This window comes from Juglans regia, chromosome 7 (genome assembly GCF_001411555.2).
Source record: "Juglans regia cultivar Chandler chromosome 7, Walnut 2.0, whole genome shotgun sequence".
NCBI classification, from domain to species: domain Eukaryota; kingdom Viridiplantae; phylum Streptophyta; class Magnoliopsida; order Fagales; family Juglandaceae; genus Juglans; species Juglans regia.
This window is the reverse complement of record NC_049907.1, coordinates 7,077,837-7,099,465: the sequence shown is the minus strand read 5'-3', so window position 1 is coordinate 7,099,465 and position 21,629 is coordinate 7,077,837. Positions and strand designations below refer to the sequence as shown.

At 36.6% G+C, this 21,629-nt stretch overlaps 1 protein-coding gene and 1 long non-coding RNA gene across 2 annotated transcripts in view; both read left to right on the top strand.

The window, feature by feature from the left end:
• The first annotated feature begins 251 nt into the window (after positions 1 to 251).
• Positions 252 to 21,629, top strand: part of LOC118348865 — a 60,870-nt gene continuing 39,492 nt past the window's right edge. The window contains exon 1 of the mRNA XM_035691392.1: positions 252 to 813. Coding sequence (XP_035547285.1) covers positions 252 to 813 — 562 coding nt within the window. The remainder of the gene's footprint in view (positions 814 to 21,629) is intronic.
• On the top strand, positions 17,581 to 17,882 carry LOC118348991. Its single transcript, XR_004801911.1, has 2 exons — positions 17,581 to 17,663; positions 17,757 to 17,882. It is a non-coding gene; the product is annotated as an uncharacterized LOC118348991 (long non-coding RNA).

The following is a 21,629-nucleotide window of genomic DNA, read 5'->3' as shown; positions in this document are numbered from 1 at the left end:
ATTAAAAAATTAATTTTTTCATGTATATTTTATATTTATTCACTTTTTTCAAAATAAATGAGTGACGCTTGCATACTCACTATATGCAAGACTGCAAATATAATTTCTATTTGTGAAAAGAGATGATAACATACATTTTATTCTTTGGCATTAAAATAGCTAATTTAGAGGAGTTAATCTCTATAAATAGCCTACAAACCACTTCAACTTCTTCACGCCAAACACAGCCAAAACAAGAAAGGGAAAAGAAGATGAAGAACCATATTTGTTCTATAGGCTTTGCTCTCTTGATCTTTCTTCTTCTTATGAAGTGGTCAGGTACTGCTGAAGCACAAACTTGCAAACCCAGCGGTAAGATAAATGGGAAAAAGACTCCTCCTGGACAGTGTAATAACGAGAACAACGCTGATTGTTGCGTGCATGGCAAGTCTTACACCACTTACAAGTGTTCACCACCGGTGTCTAGTCATACAAAGGCCAAGTTAACCATCAACAGCTTTGAGAAAGGTGGGGATGGTGGTGGACCATCAGAATGCGACAACAAGTATCATTCAAATAACACTCCCGTGGTGGCACTGTCAACAGGATGGTTCAACAATAAGAAGAGATGTTTGAATTATATCACAATCCACGCCAATGGTAGGAGTGTCAAGGCGAAAGTGGTAGATGAGTGTGATTCTACCACAGGATGTGATGCCGAACATGCTTATCAACCTCCGTGTCCTAACAACATTGTTGATGGCTCTAAAGCCGTTTGGAAGGCATTAGGAGTGCCAGAAAGTGATTGGGGTGAATTAGATATATATTGGTCTGATGTTTAATTTTCGTCACATGTAACATATACTATACTTGAGCGAAGGTTTGTTGTGATTTTATATGTTTGTGTATGGTATTACAATAATGAATAAACGTGTGTCTTTCTTTTATTAGCTTTGTTTTGCTTGTGTTATTCTAGAGTATTTGTTATAATATTTACTATTTTCACAACTTTACAGCTTGCACTATATATTTTTGCAAGTTCGTGGACCCTAACAAACAGCAATTGTTGTGTCATTTCAATTGTATTTGCCACTCAGAAAAAAGGTTTGATGCGATACATTAATACTGCTTTGGCATACATACATATTGGTAGACATATTTCCAAAAGATCTTCCATTATAATGTCCATAAGACAGAAAATAAAGCTAATACTAATGTTGTCTTAAAGGTAAAAATTCTCTTTATTTTGACTCTTTTGAGAATAGCTTATCATATGGAAACGTTGAAAGAAGATTGAAATAAGGGGAATGAAGAGCTAATTAACAAACTCTCACAAAACTAAATATCTCATAGGACTTAAGGATATCAAAACTCATGATATAAATCTACTTTTAGTAAGAAAAAACATCATTTTAGCATTCAAGAATTGACATGAAATTTTGTGAAAATTAAGGTAGTGGGGGACCCTAGAGATTCATAGATATTTTTCAAACTGGTAAAAGCAGGGATGAAAAAGTTATCGCAATGATCTTCTTGGCAATACCTATATATCAAAATGGTTTTGAATTCCGTAAATTCTTTGAAAGAAAATTAATGCTGGTGCTGTAGTACTTACTTGCGAAGTTATAACTAATCATGGGCAAACACATGTCACGCGCATATAATATTCAGTATGCCTTTTAAAAGATTAAAAATTAAATTAAACTTTTTTTATATATAGGAAACATCACAAACTTTTCATTAAAAAAGCAAACATTACAACTGCTTATCAACCCAAACAGGTTGTTTACTAGAAATAGGAATATCATCACACCAAACATTGACATCCTGGACATTCAAAGCTAGTCTAGCTAACTTGTGAGCCACCACATTGGCATCTCGAAATACATGTTGCATAGAACACGAAGACACTCTTTGCATCAATTGTTTAGCATCCTAAAGTATATGCCCCATCAAAAATGAAGAACTAGTTGGAGCGTGGATATCTTGAACCACCAATAGTGAGTCACATTCAATCTATAATTCATCAATACCCATATGAAGACAAAATTGCATACCTCCCAGGACTCTGCAAGCACTGTACTTCATATTGATTTTGTCACCACCAATTCTTTCTTGGATACTGCCATAAGAACCTCTCCCTTGCTATCTCTTAGTACTAAACCCACACCTGTTGCACCTTGTTCATGAAAAATTGCTCCATCTACATTCAATTTGAGAACATCATTTGCAGCAGGAGACCACTTCGTAATTTTGTTTCTTCTGGTTATTGCATCTGATTTGATAATCTTGCACATCTGTTTCATTAAGACAGCTTGACAAACCACCCATTCAGCTTTTAGCAGTTTGTCCTAAAAAATTCTATGGTTTCTCCTATACCAGCAGTTCCAAGCCAACAACAGCATAAGTTCCACCTTTTCTTTAGTTTTTGTTTCAAGAAAGTTGCTTAGAAAGACTGAACTGCACATTAGGATCTGATATCTGGAAATCTAGAAACTACTGCAACCAGCATTCTTTGATTTGTACACACTGACAAAATACATGCATTGTAGTCTCTGGTTGCATAATACATAACTGGCATTCTTCATTCAACCCTGGAATTCTCTGTTTCGGTTTACTAATGTTGGCAGGCCCTCCAAGCAAGCTTTCCATGAGAACACCTTAACTTTATTTGGAATATTTACTCCCCAAAGTAATTTCCAAACTCTATTGGATGATTCAAGCAGCCCAGTTTCCATCTGCATTTCAGAAAATAACCTACATGCACTTTTTACTGTGAAGCAACCACTTCTCTCCATACTCCAACTCATTAAATCTTCATGATTATCAAAACTTAAAGCAATTTTTAGGACCTCATCTGCTACTTGAGTTGGCAGTTCCCTTCTCACCTTAAAAAAATCCCACCATTTGGTAAGAGGGTCAATAAGTATTTCCACCTTAGCCCCTTCATCTTGAATTATGTTCACATCAACTAATTGTTTAAGATATGATATCCCAGGTATCCAGCTGTCCTTCCATATTTCAATCAATCTTCCATTACCTACTCTCCATTTGCAAGCAGCAGCCAACTTTTTCTTCACTGACCAGATTCCTTCTCATGCATAAGATCAGCTGTTAAAGCCCTTTTTTTGACTCCATGTATGTATTATTAGGGAAATATCTGGCCTTGAATACTGTGTAACAAACTATCCTCACTTTGCATTAGCCTCCAACCTTGTTTTGCAAGAAGCACATCATTAAAAATACTCAAACTTTTAAAACCCATGCCACCTTTGGACTTTGGAGCACACATTCTTTTCCAACTTACCCAATGAATCCTCTTCTTTTCCTTTTCCTGGCTCAACCAAAACCTGGCCATCATTTGTTTTAGGTCATGATACAAAGAAGTGGGCAACTTAAAACAGCTCGTAGAGTAAGTGGGGATTGACATGGCTACTGCTTTAATAAGAATCACCTTTTCAACTTGAGACAAAAGTTTTTCTTTCCAGTTTTGTAACTTATACCAAACTTTGTGTTTTATGTCTGAAAAGGCTTTGTATTTATCCCTCCCTATCAATGGTGGTAAACCAAGATACCAATCATACTGTTGGAAGGCTTGAATTCCCCAAAACTGCATGAAATAAGTTCTAGTGGCAGGTTGTACATTTGCATTGAATACCATTGTAGTTTTTCCCCATTAATTTTCTATCCAGAAGCTTGTTCACAAGTCTCTAGCAGGTTATGTACTACCAAGGTTTCATTGCCATTTGCCTTACAAAATAGAAGACTATCATATGCTTTTGCAGATGATTAATCAAAGGAACCCCTCGACAAACTTTAACCCCACTCAATAGACCACTCTGTGTTGCTTGATTTAGAAGAGAGGTGAGTCCCTCAATACATAACAAGAATAGGTAAGGGGATAGAGGATCCCCCTGCTTAATACCTCTAGATGAGATAGTACTAGTAGGCTCACCATTAATAAGAATAGAAAAACTCACTGATCTCACACAGAACATAATCATTTGTATCCACTTATCCTGAAATCCCATTTGCTGCATAACCTTCTCAAGATAGCTCCATTCAAGCCTATCATAGGCTTTACGCATGTCAAGTTTGAGTGACATGTAACCCTCCTTTCCCCTTCTCTTATTCCTCAAAAAATGAATTATTTCATAGGCCACAAGAATGTTATCAGATATAATCCTCCCAGGAACAAAAGTTGTTTGGGTTTTTGAGATAATACTAGGTAGAATATGTTTCAGTCTATTAGCCAAAACTTTGGAAATGAGTTTATAAATAACATTGCAGAGACAAATAAGCCTATACTCACTCACTCTCTCTGGTTTTTTTTTTTTTTCTTGAGAATCAAAGCAATGAAGGTATGATTTAGTGAACTTGGAAAATGGCCATCATTCAATGCTTGTAAGACAGCAGCAGTTATTGAACCTCCCACAGTACTCCAATATTGTTGAATTGGAGCCATTCCATCTGGTCCTGGGGCCTTTGTTGGATTCATCTGATGCAGAGCTTCCTCAACTTCTTGTGCCATGAAAGGCTTGGTCAGTTCTACATTCATCTCATTTGTCACCCATCCATTCAAAGTTGTTAAAAACTCCATCTCTCCTTATTGAGAACCTAAAAGGTTTTGCACCCTTCCTCCTCTTAATGCTGCCCTCCAAATGAATAAGAATGGGACAATGAACTGAGTGTGCAGCTATGCCATGAGTAACCCTTGCATAGGGAAATAAAGAGGTCCACAACTCATTGGCCAGAAATCTGTCTAGTCTTTCACAAGTATAGCTACCTTCATCTCGATTATTCCACAAAGTAAACTTTGATCCAAAGAAACCCAAGTCTCATAACTCACAATCATCAATAACCTCTCTAAATCCCTCCATCTGCTTCTTAGGTCTTTTCCTTCCCCCAAACTTCTCATTCCTATTTAAAAGCTCATTCAAATCACCAAACACAAGCCATGCCATACTCTCCCTTCTCAATGATCTCAACAGATCCCATGTATCCTTCCTTTTTTCTGTTTCAGGATGACCATACAAACAAGTCATCTGACATGTTACAGCTCCCATCCCTTGTTTAGTTACCAAGGCATCAAAATGAAATTTGGAATAGCTTTTAATAATGATATCACATGCCTTCTTCCACATCAACACTAAACCTCCACTCCTCCCCTCACTGGCCAATGCCAAGCAATTTTAAAAATGTAACTGGAATTTCAACCTATCCATACTAATAACAGTTGATTTAGTTTCCATTAAAAATAAAACATCAGGATCTTCTTCTTGACAAGGTCACGAAGGGCACGAATTCCACGTGGGTTCCCAAGCGCACTGGAATTCCAACTTAAGAGTTTCATTACTTTCAGCAGGGCTAATCAACAGCCTCCACCGATAGATTCAAAGTTTGGTGCCCATGTCCTACAACCCTTCTCAGCTTCTTTCCCAAAGGAACTACTTCATCACTGTTCTTATCAAAAAATTCCAAAATTTCCACCTTCCTCTTCTGTTTGTGTCCCATCATAGGTTTAGAAATTTCTTCTCTGCGACCTCTAGTTTTCCTTGTCCATTTTCTTGCTTCTGTTAAAAGAATAGCATCAGATTTTTTAATAACAGAATTTGCTACTAAACTTCCCTCTTCTGCTACTTGAGTAAGTTTTGTGGGCTCAAAGAGGCCCTGCTCCTTAGTCTCAGCCCCCTTTAAACCATTCTCAATAGGCCCAGCCACATGTGTCTCCATTCCTTCCTACTGAAATAACTTCTTACCCATCAGATTAGTCATCAATTCACTCTCAGGTACATACTCCACCCTTACCTCATGCATAACGTCAACTTTCCTTATTGGTTTGTCAGTTACCGTGCAATTCATCGAAACTTCCTTATCAGCATTAAATGTGGACCCATCAATGTCATTGCCATCTTGATCTGAAAATAATTCTGTAGTCGTTACACCCTGATCCACAGCCTGATTTAGTGCCTCCATCTCTTTGTTGGAAATAGGGGCTGCAAAACAGACAATAGTGAGAGAAAGTTTGCTTCAAGGCGCGTTACAATGTCGCTTTCCTTAAGACAATATTCGCCCCCACCAATAACGGTATGCACACGGGTTACAAACAAATTTGCCTCCAAGATACAATGAAGCCCAGAACAAGTCTGTTTGTCTAACTGCGTTATGCACACACGAAATTAGACCCCGAATACCCTCAGATTTTGCTATTCAACCAAGAAATTAGAAATCTGTTCTCTCGAGAACAAACAGATTCTAACAAGTTCTAATAATATGAAGAAGTGAAGAACTTGGGAGAGAGAGAATTCGAAATTATATTCTGTTCTTCTCAAATGGCAGGCCAATGGGTCTATTTATAGATGACCAAAGGTTGTGAACGAAAAGTTATAACTCTTCGTATTTCTGAAAACTGTTCAGAACCAGTACATATATTATGTCTGTTGCCAAATGACACAACAGTTGGACTTAGTCCAATGGTTGCCTTGCTTCCACTTGAACTGGATGGCACCAGTTCGAATCATGAGACGCACACTTTCGGAGTTTTATTTTCATTTTCCCAAGCATTGCAGCACCTCGCTGCATGTGCCTCGCGCGCGCCCCTTGAACCCCAAACATTGCAGTGCTTCACGCATGCACCCCTTGGTGCTGACAGCACGCCTCTTGGAGAGGCTTCTAAATAAATCCACAAAAACCCTTCCATTGGAAGAGGCGTGGATCGAACCCAGTCCATGAGTTTACATGGGAAGCATCAATACCACTAAACCAGTTAAAGGCTTATGGTTGCAAACAAAAACACAATAATATAGCCATTATAAGTTTCCATAACTTCTCTCTTTCCAAACTAATTCACAACTTCCAAAAATAAATCCCCAAAATATTATTAATAATAAATTTTATATATATACTATTTTGAAAATATTTCCAACAATCCCCCACCATTTTCAAAATACATCCTGGTTGGAATAGGAAAACTTATACATAAATGAAGGTGTCTTTTGGACTTGAACCTTCACATAGTGAAAATACATCAAAGCTAACCAGAATGACATAGTAGACAATGCTTTGAACTAGCGATTCTATACGATTAGCCGGATATATCTCACATATAAACTTTCTTCTCTTTGGGTAGTTCATAAAAGCCGACACGTGGATTGGCCTTGTGTCTATATCCTGGTTTCATGAGCGCTCTAGTGACAAAGCCGTAATTCGCATAGGAGGCGGCACCACCCCCGACACTCATATAGGTAGACTTATCAAAAGTGTCCTGTAACTAAACACTTTAACATAACCATGTTATAAGTCTATTAAGAGCTTATTGCTCAACCTCTCCTTTTCATTACAGTACCAAGCACTTCAAACTTTGGGATGATTAAATTAGTTTTAAAACTAATTTAAATATTACAGTGCTTGCAAATCACGAACATATAATGTACTTTGCTCATTGAACTCAAGTCTTGATATGTTCAAGAGTTGAGTCGAGTTTCCATTATTGGTGATTTTATTGCATTGGCTTTAAACCCATCCCCTTTAATGTCTTCCACATCAAATCCCTTGCAAGTCCTTTAGTTAATGGATCTGCCAAATTTTGACAAGATCTCACAAAATCAATTGTAATTACTCCATCTGTGAGTAATTGCCTTACATAGCTATGTCTTAATCCAATATGCCTAGACTTGCCATTATATATATGGCTATAGGCCCGCGACAGTGTAGCCTGACTGTCACAATGCAAAGATATTGGTGGCATTGGTTTTGGCCAAATAGAAATCTCTATTAATAAGTTTCTCAGCCACTCTGCCTCTTTGCTACAAGAAGCTAATGCTATAAACTCTGCTGCCATGGTAGAGTCAGTTATGCATGTCTGCTTCTTTGATCCCCAGGAGATTGCTCCTCCACCAAGGGTGAATATCCACCCACTGGTTGACTTGTGATCATCATGCTCAGTTATCCAACTGGCATCTGAGTATCCTTCTACTACCGAAGGAAATCCGCTGTACTCAATACCATAATTTATGGTATTTTTCAAATATTTGAAAATTCTTTGTACAGCTATCCAATGAATATGACTAGGGTTACTAGTGTACCTACTAAGTTTGCCTACTGCAAATGCAATATCAGGTCTAGTACATGTCATAGCATACATTAGACAACCAATAACTCTAGCATATTCAAGTTGATCCACTGCTCTCCCAGTATTAGGATACAATTTAAAATTTGAATCAAAAGGTGTAGCCATGGGTTTGCAATCAAAGTAATTAAACTTTTTTAATATTTTCTCAATATAATGTGATTGGGTTAGAGTTATACCATTATCATTTCTTATAATTCTAATACCCAAAATCACATTTGCAATACCCAAATCCTTCATATCGAAATTTGATGACAAAAATTTCTTAGTACTTTCAATGCTCATATTATCAGTGCCAAAAATCAACATGTCATCCACATATAAGCATATTATAACACCTTTATTCCCATTGAACTTGCTGTAGACACATTTATCAGATTCATGTATCCTAAAACCATTTTTCACTACAGCTTTATCAAACTTTTCGTGCCATTGTTTTGGTGCTTGTTTAAGTCCATAAAGTGACTTAACCAATTTACAAACTTTATGTTCTTGGCCAAGCATGACAAACCCCTCGGGTTGTTCCATGTAAATTTCTTCTTCTAACTCACCATTCAAGAAGGCAGTCTTAACATCCATTTGATGGATTTCAAACTTGTAGATGGCTGCTAAGGCAATCAAAGTTCTGATAGTAGCAATCCTAGCAACTGGTGCGTAGGTATCAAAATAATCTAACCCTGCCTTCTGGGTAAAACCCTTTGCTACTAGTCTTGCCTTAAACTTTTCAATTGTTCCATCTACTTTCAGTTTCCTTTTAAAAATCCATTTGCAACCAATAGGTGTCGAACCAGGGGGTAAATCTACTAATTTCCAAGTATTATTACCCATGATTGAATCCATTTCATCATTAATAGCTTCTTTCCAAAAAGCTACATCCTGAGACTTCATAGCCTCTTCATACGTCATAGGATCATTCTCAACATTGTGTGTAATCATGATTTGGTTACAAGATGAATCTCTTGTACCATCTACCAAGTACACAAAAAAAATCTGGTCCAAATGACTTTTCAGTTCTTACTCGTTTACTCCTTCTTGGTTCAAATGGTTCACCAGATTCACCATTATTTTCAAGTGATCTGTCTAATTCCACTATTTTATCATTAAAAAGTGGAATTTCACTGAATCTATTTTCAAAAAATTCAGCACCCCTGGATTCAATCACTGTATTGACATCAACAGAACCGTTAGGTTCCACAACTAGGAATCTATAGCCAACACTGTGATGTGCATAACCTAAGAAAATGCACTCAATGGCTTTTTGTCCTAACTTCTTTATCTTAGGTTCAGGTAATCTAACTATGGCTCGACAACCCCAAACTTTAAAATGATTTAAGTTTGGTTTTCTTTTCTTCCATAATTCATATGGAGAAACTTTAGTTTTCTTGTGGGGTATTCTATTCAAAATATAGCATGCTGTCAGCATAGCTTCTCCCCAAAAACTTTTGTTTAAACCAGAATTAGTAAGCATGGCATTAACCATTTCTACTAAAGTTCTGTTTTTCCTTTCTGCTACTCCATTTTGTTGTGGAGTGTAAGCCATAGTAGTTTCATGAATAATGCCTACAGATTCACAATAAGCAGGAAAGTGATATTCACCTCCTCTATCGGATCTAAGACATTTTATCTTGACATCACATTGATTTTCTGCTTCATTTTTATATGCTTTAAAATTATCCAAAACTTGGTCTTTTGAATGCATCAAATAAACATAGCAATATCTAGAGAAATCGTCTATAAAAGTCACAAAATATTTTTTACCTCCTCTAGTAGGCGTGCTATGCATGTCACATACATCACTGTGTATTAATTGCAATAAAGATGAAGTCCTTTCTACTCTAGAAAAAGGTTTTCTTGTAATTTTTGTTTGCATGCATATTCTACATTTATCTATCATATCTTTGGCATATTTAGGAATTAAACTTAAATTAACCATGTCATCAAGCTTTCTAGCATGAATATGTCCTAAACGACAATGCCATAAAGAATATGAATCAAGCATATAAACAGAAACATTCACTTTATTATTAATATTGAGTTTGAACATGCCTTCACTCAGATATCCCTTCCCCACAAAATTACCCCCTTTGGTCAGAACAAATTTATCTGACTCAAAGATTAATTTAAACCCATACTTATTCAGAAGACTACCAGATACAAGATTTTTCCTAACTTCTGGTACATGATATACATCCCTGAGAGTAAGCACTTTTCCAGATGTGAACTCCAAATCTATTGTGCCTTTGCCTTTAACTGTAGCAGTGGATGAATTTCCCATGTAGATAACGCATCCATCTTCTTCCGACTCATACTTTTTAAACAAACTCTTGTCTTTGCAAACATGTCTTGTTGCTCCTGAGTCAATCCACCAAGAGTTGTCTCCTTCGAGAATATTGACCTCAGAAATCATGGCCATAAAATTCTCTTTGGAGTCAGAGTTTTGTTGTTTCTTTTTAAGGAAACGACAATCTCTTTTGTAATGGCCTGGCTTTCCACAATGAAAGCAATTTACACTCAGTTTCTTCTGATTTTTGTCTTGGAAGTAACTTTGTTTTCTTCCAAAGTTATTCTTTCTCTTCCGATTTTCATATCCAGATTGCTTGGGTTGTCCAATTTTGTGAGTCTTCCCTTCCTCTACCATATGCATATTGGAGGTCAAAGAGTCACGCTCTTTTTTACCATCTCTGAGCCTTATTTCCTCTTCTATACGAAGATGTTGGCTTAGATCTTCCAGAGACATTTCCTCCTTTCTATGCTTTAGACTTCTTTTATAGTCTTTCCATGATGGAGGAAGTTTATCGATAATGGATGAAACCGATATAGAATCATCCATCTTCATATTGTGTTGAGTGAATTGATCAAGAATATGCATAATTTCATTGAATTGTTCAACAATAGGCCTAGAGTCTACCATTTTATAACTGAAAAATTTGGTAGCCAGAAATTTCTTACTTGTCGCATCTTCTAAGAGATACTTAGCCTCAAGTGCGTCCCAAAGATCCTTGGCGGTTGCTTTGTTCTGGTACACGTCGAACAATGTGTCAGACATTGCATTGCAGATGTGACCCTTGCAGATGTAGTCGTCTTGTTCCCACTTGACTCTTGCCCGACTTTGAGCAATTGTCTCGTCTTCATTTGCAGATGGCCTAGGAGTGGTTAGAACATACACCACTTTTAGACTGGCCAGGAGAAAGTGCATCTTCTTTTGCCAGCGTCGAAAATTGGCTCCATCAAAACGTTCAAGTTTGACAAAGTCCGCAGCAAACTCTCTCAAACTATGTGCCATTAGTAATGCAATATTGTCTTAAGATTGTTGGAAATAGGGGCTGCAAAATAGACAATAGTGAGAGAAAGTTTGCTTCAAGGCGCGTTACAATGTTGCTTTCCTTAAGACAATATTCGCCCCCACCAATAACGGTATGCACACGGGTTACAAGCAAATTTGCCTCCAAGATACAATGAAGCCCAGAACAAGTCTGTTTGTCTAACTGCGTTATGCACACACGAAATTAGACCCCGAATACCCTCAGATTTTGCTATTCAACCAAGAAATTAGAAATCTGTTCTCTCGAGAACAAACAGATTCTAACAAGTTCTAATAATATGAAGAAGTGAAGAACTTGGGAGAGAGAGAATTCGAAATTATATTCTATTATTCTCAAATGGCAGGCCAATGGGTCTATTTATAGATGACCAAAGGTTGTGAACGAAAAGTTATAACTCTTCGTATTTCTGAAAACTGTTCAGAACCAGTACATATATTATGTCTGTTGCCAAATGACACAACAGTTGGACTTAGTCCAATGGTTGCCTTGCTTCCACTTGAACTGGATGGCACCAGTTCGAATCATGAGACGCACACTTTCGGAGTTTTATTTTCATTTTCCCAAGCATTGCAGCACCTCGCTGCATGTGCCTCGCGCGCGCCCCTTGAACCCCAAACATTGCAGTGCTTCACGCATGCACCCCTTGGTGCTGACAGCACGCCTCTTGGAGAGGCTTCTAAATAAATCCACAAAAACCCTTCCATTGGAAGAGGCGTGGATCGAACCCAGTCCATGGGTTTACATGGGAAGCATCAATACCACTAAACCAGTTAAAGGCTTATGGTTGCAAACAAAAACACAATAATATAGCCATTATAAGTTTCCATAACTTCTCTCTTTCCAAACTAATTCACAACTTCCAAAAATAAATCCCCAAAATATTATTAATAATAAATTTTATATATATACTATTTTGAAAATATTTCCAACACTCTTTCCTTTTCTGACCTTTAATGTCTGCAACACCCATGGAAGAACTTTGAAGATCATCTGTCTGCTGTGAGTTTTGATTCCAGAATCTGGCTGCTACTCCTGCAATCCCTCCAGCACGCATCCAAGGACCAAATGGAAAACTATCATCTTTAAATTTTTCCCGATTACAGTGTCAGGAACTACAATCCTTATGATTATGACCCAACTTCCCACTGCCATAGTACAAATTTGGTAAACACTCATAAACAAATCTAACCCAGCAATGAGTTTGAGAGCCCAGACTGAGACGTTTACCTCTCATTAGAGGTTTTGTGATATCAAAAGTTACCCTGACTCGAATGTACTCCCCCAAGCAACTTCATCACAACAGTCAGTTTCCTCCACTATTCCAATACTATTACCAATCAAACTTGCCACCCTCTCAGTCATTGCATGTAAAGGTTAATCATACAAACGAATCCAGAAAGTAGCCTCAGTAATGATGAGTTTACGAACCTGAATTTCGCCTGCAAATTGTTTAAGCAATACTAGATATTTATCAAAAGACCAAGGCCCTTCTCTTTTGATCCGGTCTTTATCTCTAGGATCCTCAAACTCAGCCAGCAACAAATTCAGCAACATTAAACATCATATTAGCCACCCACGAGGTTGCCATAGCTGGTTGCCCCTTGAGAGGCTGTCCAGTGCCTACTTGTGTGACCACCTAGGAGTGTTACCCCTACTAGGTGGCTCTTTTTGTTTTTTTTAATTTATTTTTTTTAGTTTCAAGATTTTTTTCAAATATTGTAAAATACAAAGACTCAAATTACAAGGAGAAGTGAAAAATATTTCTGATCTTTCCAAAAAGGTAAAGTAGCATTATTACATTGTTTGTGTTTATATATAATCTACAAAAACTCTACTCAACCTCCGGTTCTCTAACCGCACGGCACACTCCTGACGTGGCCGAACCCGGTTCTCGCCAATGTCACGGTTCATTTCAGATCCCGAGCTGCTTACTCTCCCTCTTCTCCCTCAAAGTGACTCGACGCAACGCATCTCCCTCCCTCTTCTCCCTCAGAGTGACATTGGCACAACGATTTGAATCGTCTACGAGCCTCAGACCTCTCACCCTCGTTCTCCCTCAGACATCTCGAACCTCATACTCTTCTCTCTCACGTCTTCTTTCTCACCCCGACGCCCTAACCCCAAAATCTCCCGAACCCTAGAAAATTTCTACGAGCCTCAGACCTCTCACCCTCGTTCTCCATCAGACATCTCGAACCTCATACTCTTCTCTCTCACGCCTTCTTTCTCACCCCAACGCCCTAACCCCAAAATCTCCGGAACCCTAGAAAATCCCCAAAATCCCGAACCCTAGAAAATTTCAGCAGCAACATCTAACTCGAAGACCTTCTCTTTCTTTAACCCCTTCTCTCTCCCCTGTTCAGCCCCAAGCCGCTGAAGACCCATCTCCCTCACCCCCTTCAGTAGAAGAAATCTTCGACGAAGGTATTTTTTTTTTCCAATTCATTTTAAATGTCTAGCTTTGTGTCAATGCTGCGTCTGTCTCTCTCAAAGTTTCTACATTTTTTTGTTAGGTACACGCGGACCGATTCAGCACAACCTTTTGAAGACCCATCTCCCTCAGCCCTTTAAGTTTGAAGAAATCTCCGTGAAAGGTAATTTTTTTTTGCAATTCGTTTGAAATGTCTTCCTTTGTTCACTCAGAGTTGCTGCATTTTTTATGGAGACACACTTTAGTGGGACTGACTTCTCAGTCGCACATGTTTACACATTAAATTCTGGATTTTTTTTATGCTCTGCATCTGAATTCAAATGTTAATGGCCATGTATCATTTCTATGGTACAATGCACAAAAGCAAAAGCCGACTGAAAACTTTTTCGGACTCCAAATAAAAAACCCTTTAGAAATTAGGTTACATCCCTTGTAAATTACATTTTGTTTTTGTAAAAGATCTCTGTTATGAACTATGTTAAATGTTGAATGTAAAATAATTGCCAAGTAAACAGTTAGCAATTTGCCAAAATATTTTATGCTTTTATGCCAGAGAAGCTAATGTGCTCGATAGTGGCTTGGATAACTTGGCATCTTAGATTTTAAAACAACATAAATCATGGCTGTCACAGCTTGTACAAGAGCAATGTTATAGTGCCTTTTTTTTCATATGTATAATTCCATATAGGTTTTTCTTTGTTCTTTTGATTCTTCTTCATGCATGAACAACATAGTAGATTAAGAAAGTCACATTGATAAAAACCATTAAGACATGTCGATATTGCCTAAATACCCAATTTGTATGGGGGTACTTAATCTCAATTGTGTTTGCATTTGAAACTTCAAAGTAGATGAGGAACTTGAATATGTGACCTAAAATAGAGGTGAGTTGGTCATTGCTAGGATTTTTAAATTAGAAGCTTTATTAGAATAAGAAATTGACTATTTCATATAAACCTAAGCATTTATAAATATAGTAATTTGCGACCACATGAAGCATGTGATCGTTATTGAGCCTTATCTCTGTTCAATAGCTTCTGTTATGGTTAAGAACTTCGAAATGTTAGCATTGACGGGAGATTTTTTGCCCATATGTGAAGGGGAGTGTTAGAATTAACTATTCTTATCCACTTAACTTTCAGAGTTAGTGACACTTAATCAATATATTTTCATGGTCTATTTGGATATATTCAATCCTTCTTGTCAAATTGGAAACCAAATTGGTTCCAGTAATAATATTTTCTTGTTATTCCCTTTGGTGCACCATGTTTCCAATATGTTATCCTCACACTTTTGGACTCTACTTTGTATGCTTCCTAGTCGAGGACGCTTAACCTCAGTTGTATTTTCTTAGAATTTCCCATTTATCTAATTTAGTTAGACTTAAGTGGTGTATAGGTACAAAACAATGTCAGTTTTTGATCTGTTTATGTTGTGTAACATACCATGACCAGTGTATGAACTCCTGCTTCCATCATCTCTTCCAAATTGATTTTCCAATATCTTCTTGTCATTTCTCTCCCCACACTTCCTCTCTTTTTTTTTAAAAAAAAAAAAAAAAGAGACGAGGTATCCTGAAATAGAAATAAATAATTGTTCCGATGGAACCTTCTTTTCTACCTCTAACAGATATTAGCCATTGATCCATGATTCAAGCCATTAATTTATTTCTATTCTATTTGTTATTAGCTTTATTACTATTACCAAATAAAAAAAAATGACCGAAAATAGTTAAGAATCTGCTCTTAGGAATCATTAAATCCTCGCAATGATGGTTTGGGTGTATCGTATAAATTCTTTGAAATGAAAAAATCAAATAATTCTCTGTGGTAGATAGCCCATATATTTTCAATCTATTAAATATTCAATCAACTTCAAAATAAATAACGAAGGAATTGTTAAAGGAAACATGTGAAAGATACCACAGATAAAGATGCTCTCCAAGTATCCACATAAATTACTCTCGTCCCTATAGAACTAATGAATGGTAATTTGGTAAAAAAATCATTTCCGGGTTTTATTTACTGTTTCAGTTTATGACCTATATAGTTTTTGAAGCATTTTTGTTACTCTAGTTGAGCCAGTTCATCATTTTCCTAATTACCTTAGTTTTTTCACCCTTATATCGGTTACTTAATTTTACTATTCGCTTAACGACAATGCCCATAGTTTCACTTCACCCATTGTGATCATTCACTTACCCATCTCTTACACTCCCCCTACAATTTAAATGATCATTTGTTGCATAATAGAACTTGTGATTTTTAACTCCCAGAGGACCTTTTGATTTCCACCTCCCAAAGGACTCTTTGGTTCCACTTCCATTGTAGCTACCAAACAAAAACCAGAACTTTTTTTTTTTAAATTTTGTTTTTTTTAAAAAAAAAATAATGAAGACAAAGATAAACAATGACCATAATTCTATGAAAAAAAATTATAAATGATGAACAATTTATGAATGACATCATTATAGGAACAAAAGAACGTATTTTCAACCAACCTTTTAGATTTGGCACTGTGTCAATAGAGTTGAATATATTTACTTTATTTATGTCATACACACACATACGTTTTATATTGTAAAATGACAATGAGACTGCATTTACCAAGATTGCATATCAATATAAACAATGACAAACAAAACAAATTTGGAGCTCTCTTCATGAAAGTGTAAAAATGTCTACTTCGCAATGCTGGGGATATATTAACTAAAAAATGCTTAATGGCAAAGATCAGAAACAAGAGTCCTGACTCTCAATAACCTAATAAATTCTAACTTTGAATACCTCTTCAATTTCTGGCTTTCTTTCTTTTTAATAGAATTGATTTTGTAATTTCAGAATCAAAATCATACCTTTTCATCAAATACTTATATTTTTGTGCATATAATAGTCACAGTTTTTTGATAAGTAAGTTAATGTAATTATTAAAGAAAAGCTATAAGGGTGCTACCCAAATATCTACACAAGAATGTAGAGATAATGCACCTACAAGTATCTTAGACATGTTATATAATGTCTAGAACTTTATATGTCACACTAAAATTTACAGTTCTGCAGACCTGACATCATGTTAGATGATTAAATTTCTAAATGTTGTCAAACAATAGAAGTTGCCAGATTTGTTGTTAGCATTTTAAACTGCATCTTAACTGCTTTTAGATAGATTTATACTTAGTTTGAAAAAATAATAATGTCAAATTGATGTGAACAATAGATGCACCCAGATTTGTTGTTAGCATTTTAACTTGTTTGCATGTTCCAACATGCATCTTAACTGCTTTTAGATAGATTTATACTTGGTTGGGAAAAAAATCAATTAATGTCAAACAACTGACGATGCACACAGATTTGTTGTTAGCATTTTAATGCTATTCATCTTGTTAGCATATTAACATGCATCTTAACTGCTTGTAGATAGATTTATACTTGGTTTGAAAAAAATAATAATGTCAAACATTAGAAGCACCCAGATTTGTTGTTAGCATTCCCCTATAATGTCTGCAAATTGTTATCATAATATATGATTGTGGTTTATATGATGTGGAATATTCTGCTCCTACCTTGTAATAATTCTGATAATGAAGCGTGTGGGTAAAAACTCAGTGTTGCACTTAAAAGTAGTCATCTCTCTTTCATCACGTAGATCGACTATGGCATTGAGTCAATCATCATCATGTGTAGTTAATGATATTGAAATGGAATCACCTTGTTGTTGGTGTGGTTTGATAGCGCCATTAAAGATCTCCCACACCCACAAAAATCCTGGAAGGAAATTTTATGCTTGTCCGACTTATGGAACGGTAAATAATTTGTCAATTTTTTTGTATTGCAGTTGAATGAATGTACCAAAATATTTATTTACATGAAATTTTAAATTCTTGAATTATACACAGGGAGAAACAAGATGTCAATTCTTCATTTGGGCAGATATACTTCAATCAGTATTATCTGAGAAAAACCTGACAAGAGAGAATGAAATTCGGAAGAGGGAGGATGCTTTGTTGTTGCGTGAGTATGAAGCTCACAAAAAAAAGGACAAACTATTAGAGAGAGAGAAAACGCTGCAAAAGCAAGATGACGACCTTCATAAAAGGATAGTAGAGAATATGGTTGTACGTATTTTGTTGTGTCTATATTGGATTGTATCACTTGTAATTGTTTTTGGTTGGTTCTGAATGTAGATGTATCATGTTAGTTTTAAATGAAAATAGATTGATGGAATCCTAACATGTATGATATATTATCTATGAATATAATTATGACAGCTTATATGTATATGAAGTTCAATGTTTTGCATGTGTAGTTGGCATAGCCATTTTTTACATGGACTTTCTGCAATGGCAAGATTTTTTGTGTTTAGATATTTAGAGTTGGCAATATTTTTTGAGTAAAAACAAAGGACACATTAGTTAGTTACGTGTAGCTTTCGAAAGCTACTCCATCAATGATATAAAATAACATAATGAAAGAAAAAAGCCAATCAATGATAATTAAAAAAAATAACAATATATGATTTGGAATGACTCATGAAACATGTGACATTAACTGCACAAAAAATCCATGTTTACAGGTATAATCTTCGTTTGTGTTTAAACTGAAGCACATTATGCCTTTGCTGGCATTGACAAACCTGCCAAAATGTTCAAGTTTCGGTTTGGTGAATATAGCTCCAGATAAAGAAATCAGGCCAACACTAACAAGTTGATAATAAAGTAAACAAAGTGAATTGAAAAAAAAAATACAGATAACACTAATACAAAAAATAAAATCCACCCATTTCTTCTTCTTTCTTCTTTGGTTGCTAACGATTCAGTAATTATAAAAGTAATGCTAGATCACCCTTGAATCATCATCATCACGACCTTTTTTTAGTAGTCTTTGGTGGATAACCTTCAAACTACAAAGTTAATACATTAATCCTCTTACTTTTTTTTTCTCCTATCAAAATCATGAGCATCACGAAACCTGCACCCGTAAAGTCTCTGAAATACGGCCAAACCACATCCATCCACACAACAATAACTACAAGTTCAAGGAATTCTGCAGTGGCAATACTGCTGTAAAGCCATGAAGGCAGATTCTACTAAAAATAACTCTTGAGTGATGGAAGATAATCCATTGAGGGTAATGTAGTCAAGTAAACATACCTAATTGAAGAAAAATAGCTATTATTCAAGTAAACATAAATGATTCCAGATCCTAACATACATACGATCCACTTGCTCCAGTTGCTTCAAAATGTAAAAAACAATTAAAATGAAATAGTCAATGTACCATCACAACCCATATACACAATTAGAGGTTCAAGAACATAACTGACGCAATTACTCAATATATGTTCAAGAGTTTGTTACAAATTCGCCAAAACATCTCCAGACTCTACTCCATCAGTATAGTTTCATGAATTGCACGGGATCATGCATATAAACTACGACAGCACTCTACTATAATAAACATCTCCATGGTTGAAAGGAATTGGTAGGAATTGCCCGGGATCAAAGTACTCTACTGTAATCCTCTTATAGATTGAGTCTCCAAGCCCTGTAATTTAATCAGTCCAAGTTGTGAATTGATTTAGGCCATATGAAAGGATGATCCTTCTATATAGAAACGATAAGTACTTACAATGAGCATTTGAGCAGATCACTTCTTTGTGAGAGAGAGAGAGAGAGAGAGAGATTTATCACCTCCATATACCCTCTTAATGATGACATGTTAACTTCATTTATAGTAACATCAATAGTAAACTACAGAACTCAGGATGCTTCCACCATATTCGCTTTCAGACAAAAAGCCCAAACTCTATCTTCCACCATAGTTCCCAAAAGACTGAGATCTCCAAAACACATATACACAATTAGCAGGCCAATGCTACTCAAAAAAAGAGGACATTATGTAGGCTAAGTTCCATGGGGCAAGCTTGGCGTAGCCTGAATATATTAAAAATATCAAAATTATTTCTCAGATTACATTAAAAACAGAAAAATATATATGCCAAAAGATGGGAATAACCTCACACCTCGTCATCGGCCAGAGGCCTTACTTGTGTTAGAGTACTACACTGGGTTGGGATAACAACTTCGTCAACAGTAGCACCAACTTCTGACACCGGCAGGTCAACATTATATGAATCGTCGTCAAATATTTTCCTGTAAGTCTAAATTGGAAAATAAAAATTTACATCTATTAGGAACAATATATGTAAGTCTTTCCAATATCCACACAACTGACGATGCAAAATGTAATACCTGTGTCTTCTTTCTCTTCCTTGTAGCCTTCTCAACCATTGGGACCTTTCTTCTCGTTGGCGGTCTCCCTTTCCTCCGAACAACGTTCGGGCTTAAAATTTTCTTATCCTTATCGGCACCACGTTATCTTTTAACTTTGTTGAACTGGACTCAGGCTCTAATCCTACACACTTATGCTCAAACTCATCCAACATATGAAAGAATGCATTCACATGCTCATTATTTCGAGATACACGCGTCGCAAATCTTAAACATCTTTTAACGAAAAGCTCATACCGTCGTGCATCCGCATTGACCCGTAAATCATCATAGCTACTCTTAACAAGTGTGTATCTTCTCTTTAAGTCTTTCCTCCATCTATCCAACACATATTTATCTGGCAACACATGAATGTACTTCATTTGACAGACTTTCAATCCATGCCTACAGAGAATTCCCCTCATCTCAAACAAGGCACACGTGCATTTAACTTCGCATTCGTCTTCATTAAAGTAAACTATGTGCTTCACAATTTTGGACTGTCCATCAGGTGTAGAGATTTCTTTGAAAACATCAAAGGTGGAAATGCACCCTTCAATGCCCACAAGTGAAGGGTTACATAAAAGCATCCCCCAAACCTCTGCTTGGACTTCTTTAAACTTTGCATTTGTGTACATTGATTGAAACTGGCTCTCAATTTTGAATAGGGATACACATGGGATGGTTTGGTTACACGACTGAAAATCAGATGTCGTCTCTGCCTCCACCTTCTTCCTCAAAGTATTGTTGAATTGATCGATAAATTCTTTCAATGTCGTACCGGAATGCACATATCCGTCAAAGAAGGCGTTCATACTTTCAGACCGTTGGGTAGTGCTCATACCAGCCCAGAATACACCTTTCAAGTAAACTGGTACCCAAAATGACCTCTCGGTGTACAACCCCTGCAACCATGCATTATCAATAAGGTCATACTTATGAATTAACTGCACCCACTTCTCCTCAAATTGTTCGGAAGTTTGTGTATCATAGACTGCACTTTGAATTGCAGTCTTCAACCCTGCGTTATATGCCAAGTGGGATCCCAATTTCTCAGGCAGTTTCCGCATTATATGCTAGAGACAATATCTATGTCTTGCATTAGGGAATACAATTTGAATCGCATTCTTCATTGCTTTGTCTTGGTCAGTTATGATGGCTGCGGGTGCCCTACCATTCATGCATTCTAACCAAGCTTCAAACAACCACACGAAGGTGCTTGTGTCCTCGCTTGAAATCAAGCCTGCCCCTAAGAGTATGGACTGTCCATGATGGTTTACTCCAACAAAAGGAGCAAACGGCATCCCGTACCTATTTGTTAGGTACGTTGTATCGAATGTGATAACGTCTCCAAAGTACTCATATGCCGCCCGACTTCGTGCATCAGCCCAAAACACATTCCTAATTCTAGATTCATCATCCACATCCATGACGGAAACAAAGTCATCATTAATTTTCCTCATTCTCTTGAAGTAGTCGTTTAGTGCTTCATCGCCTCCT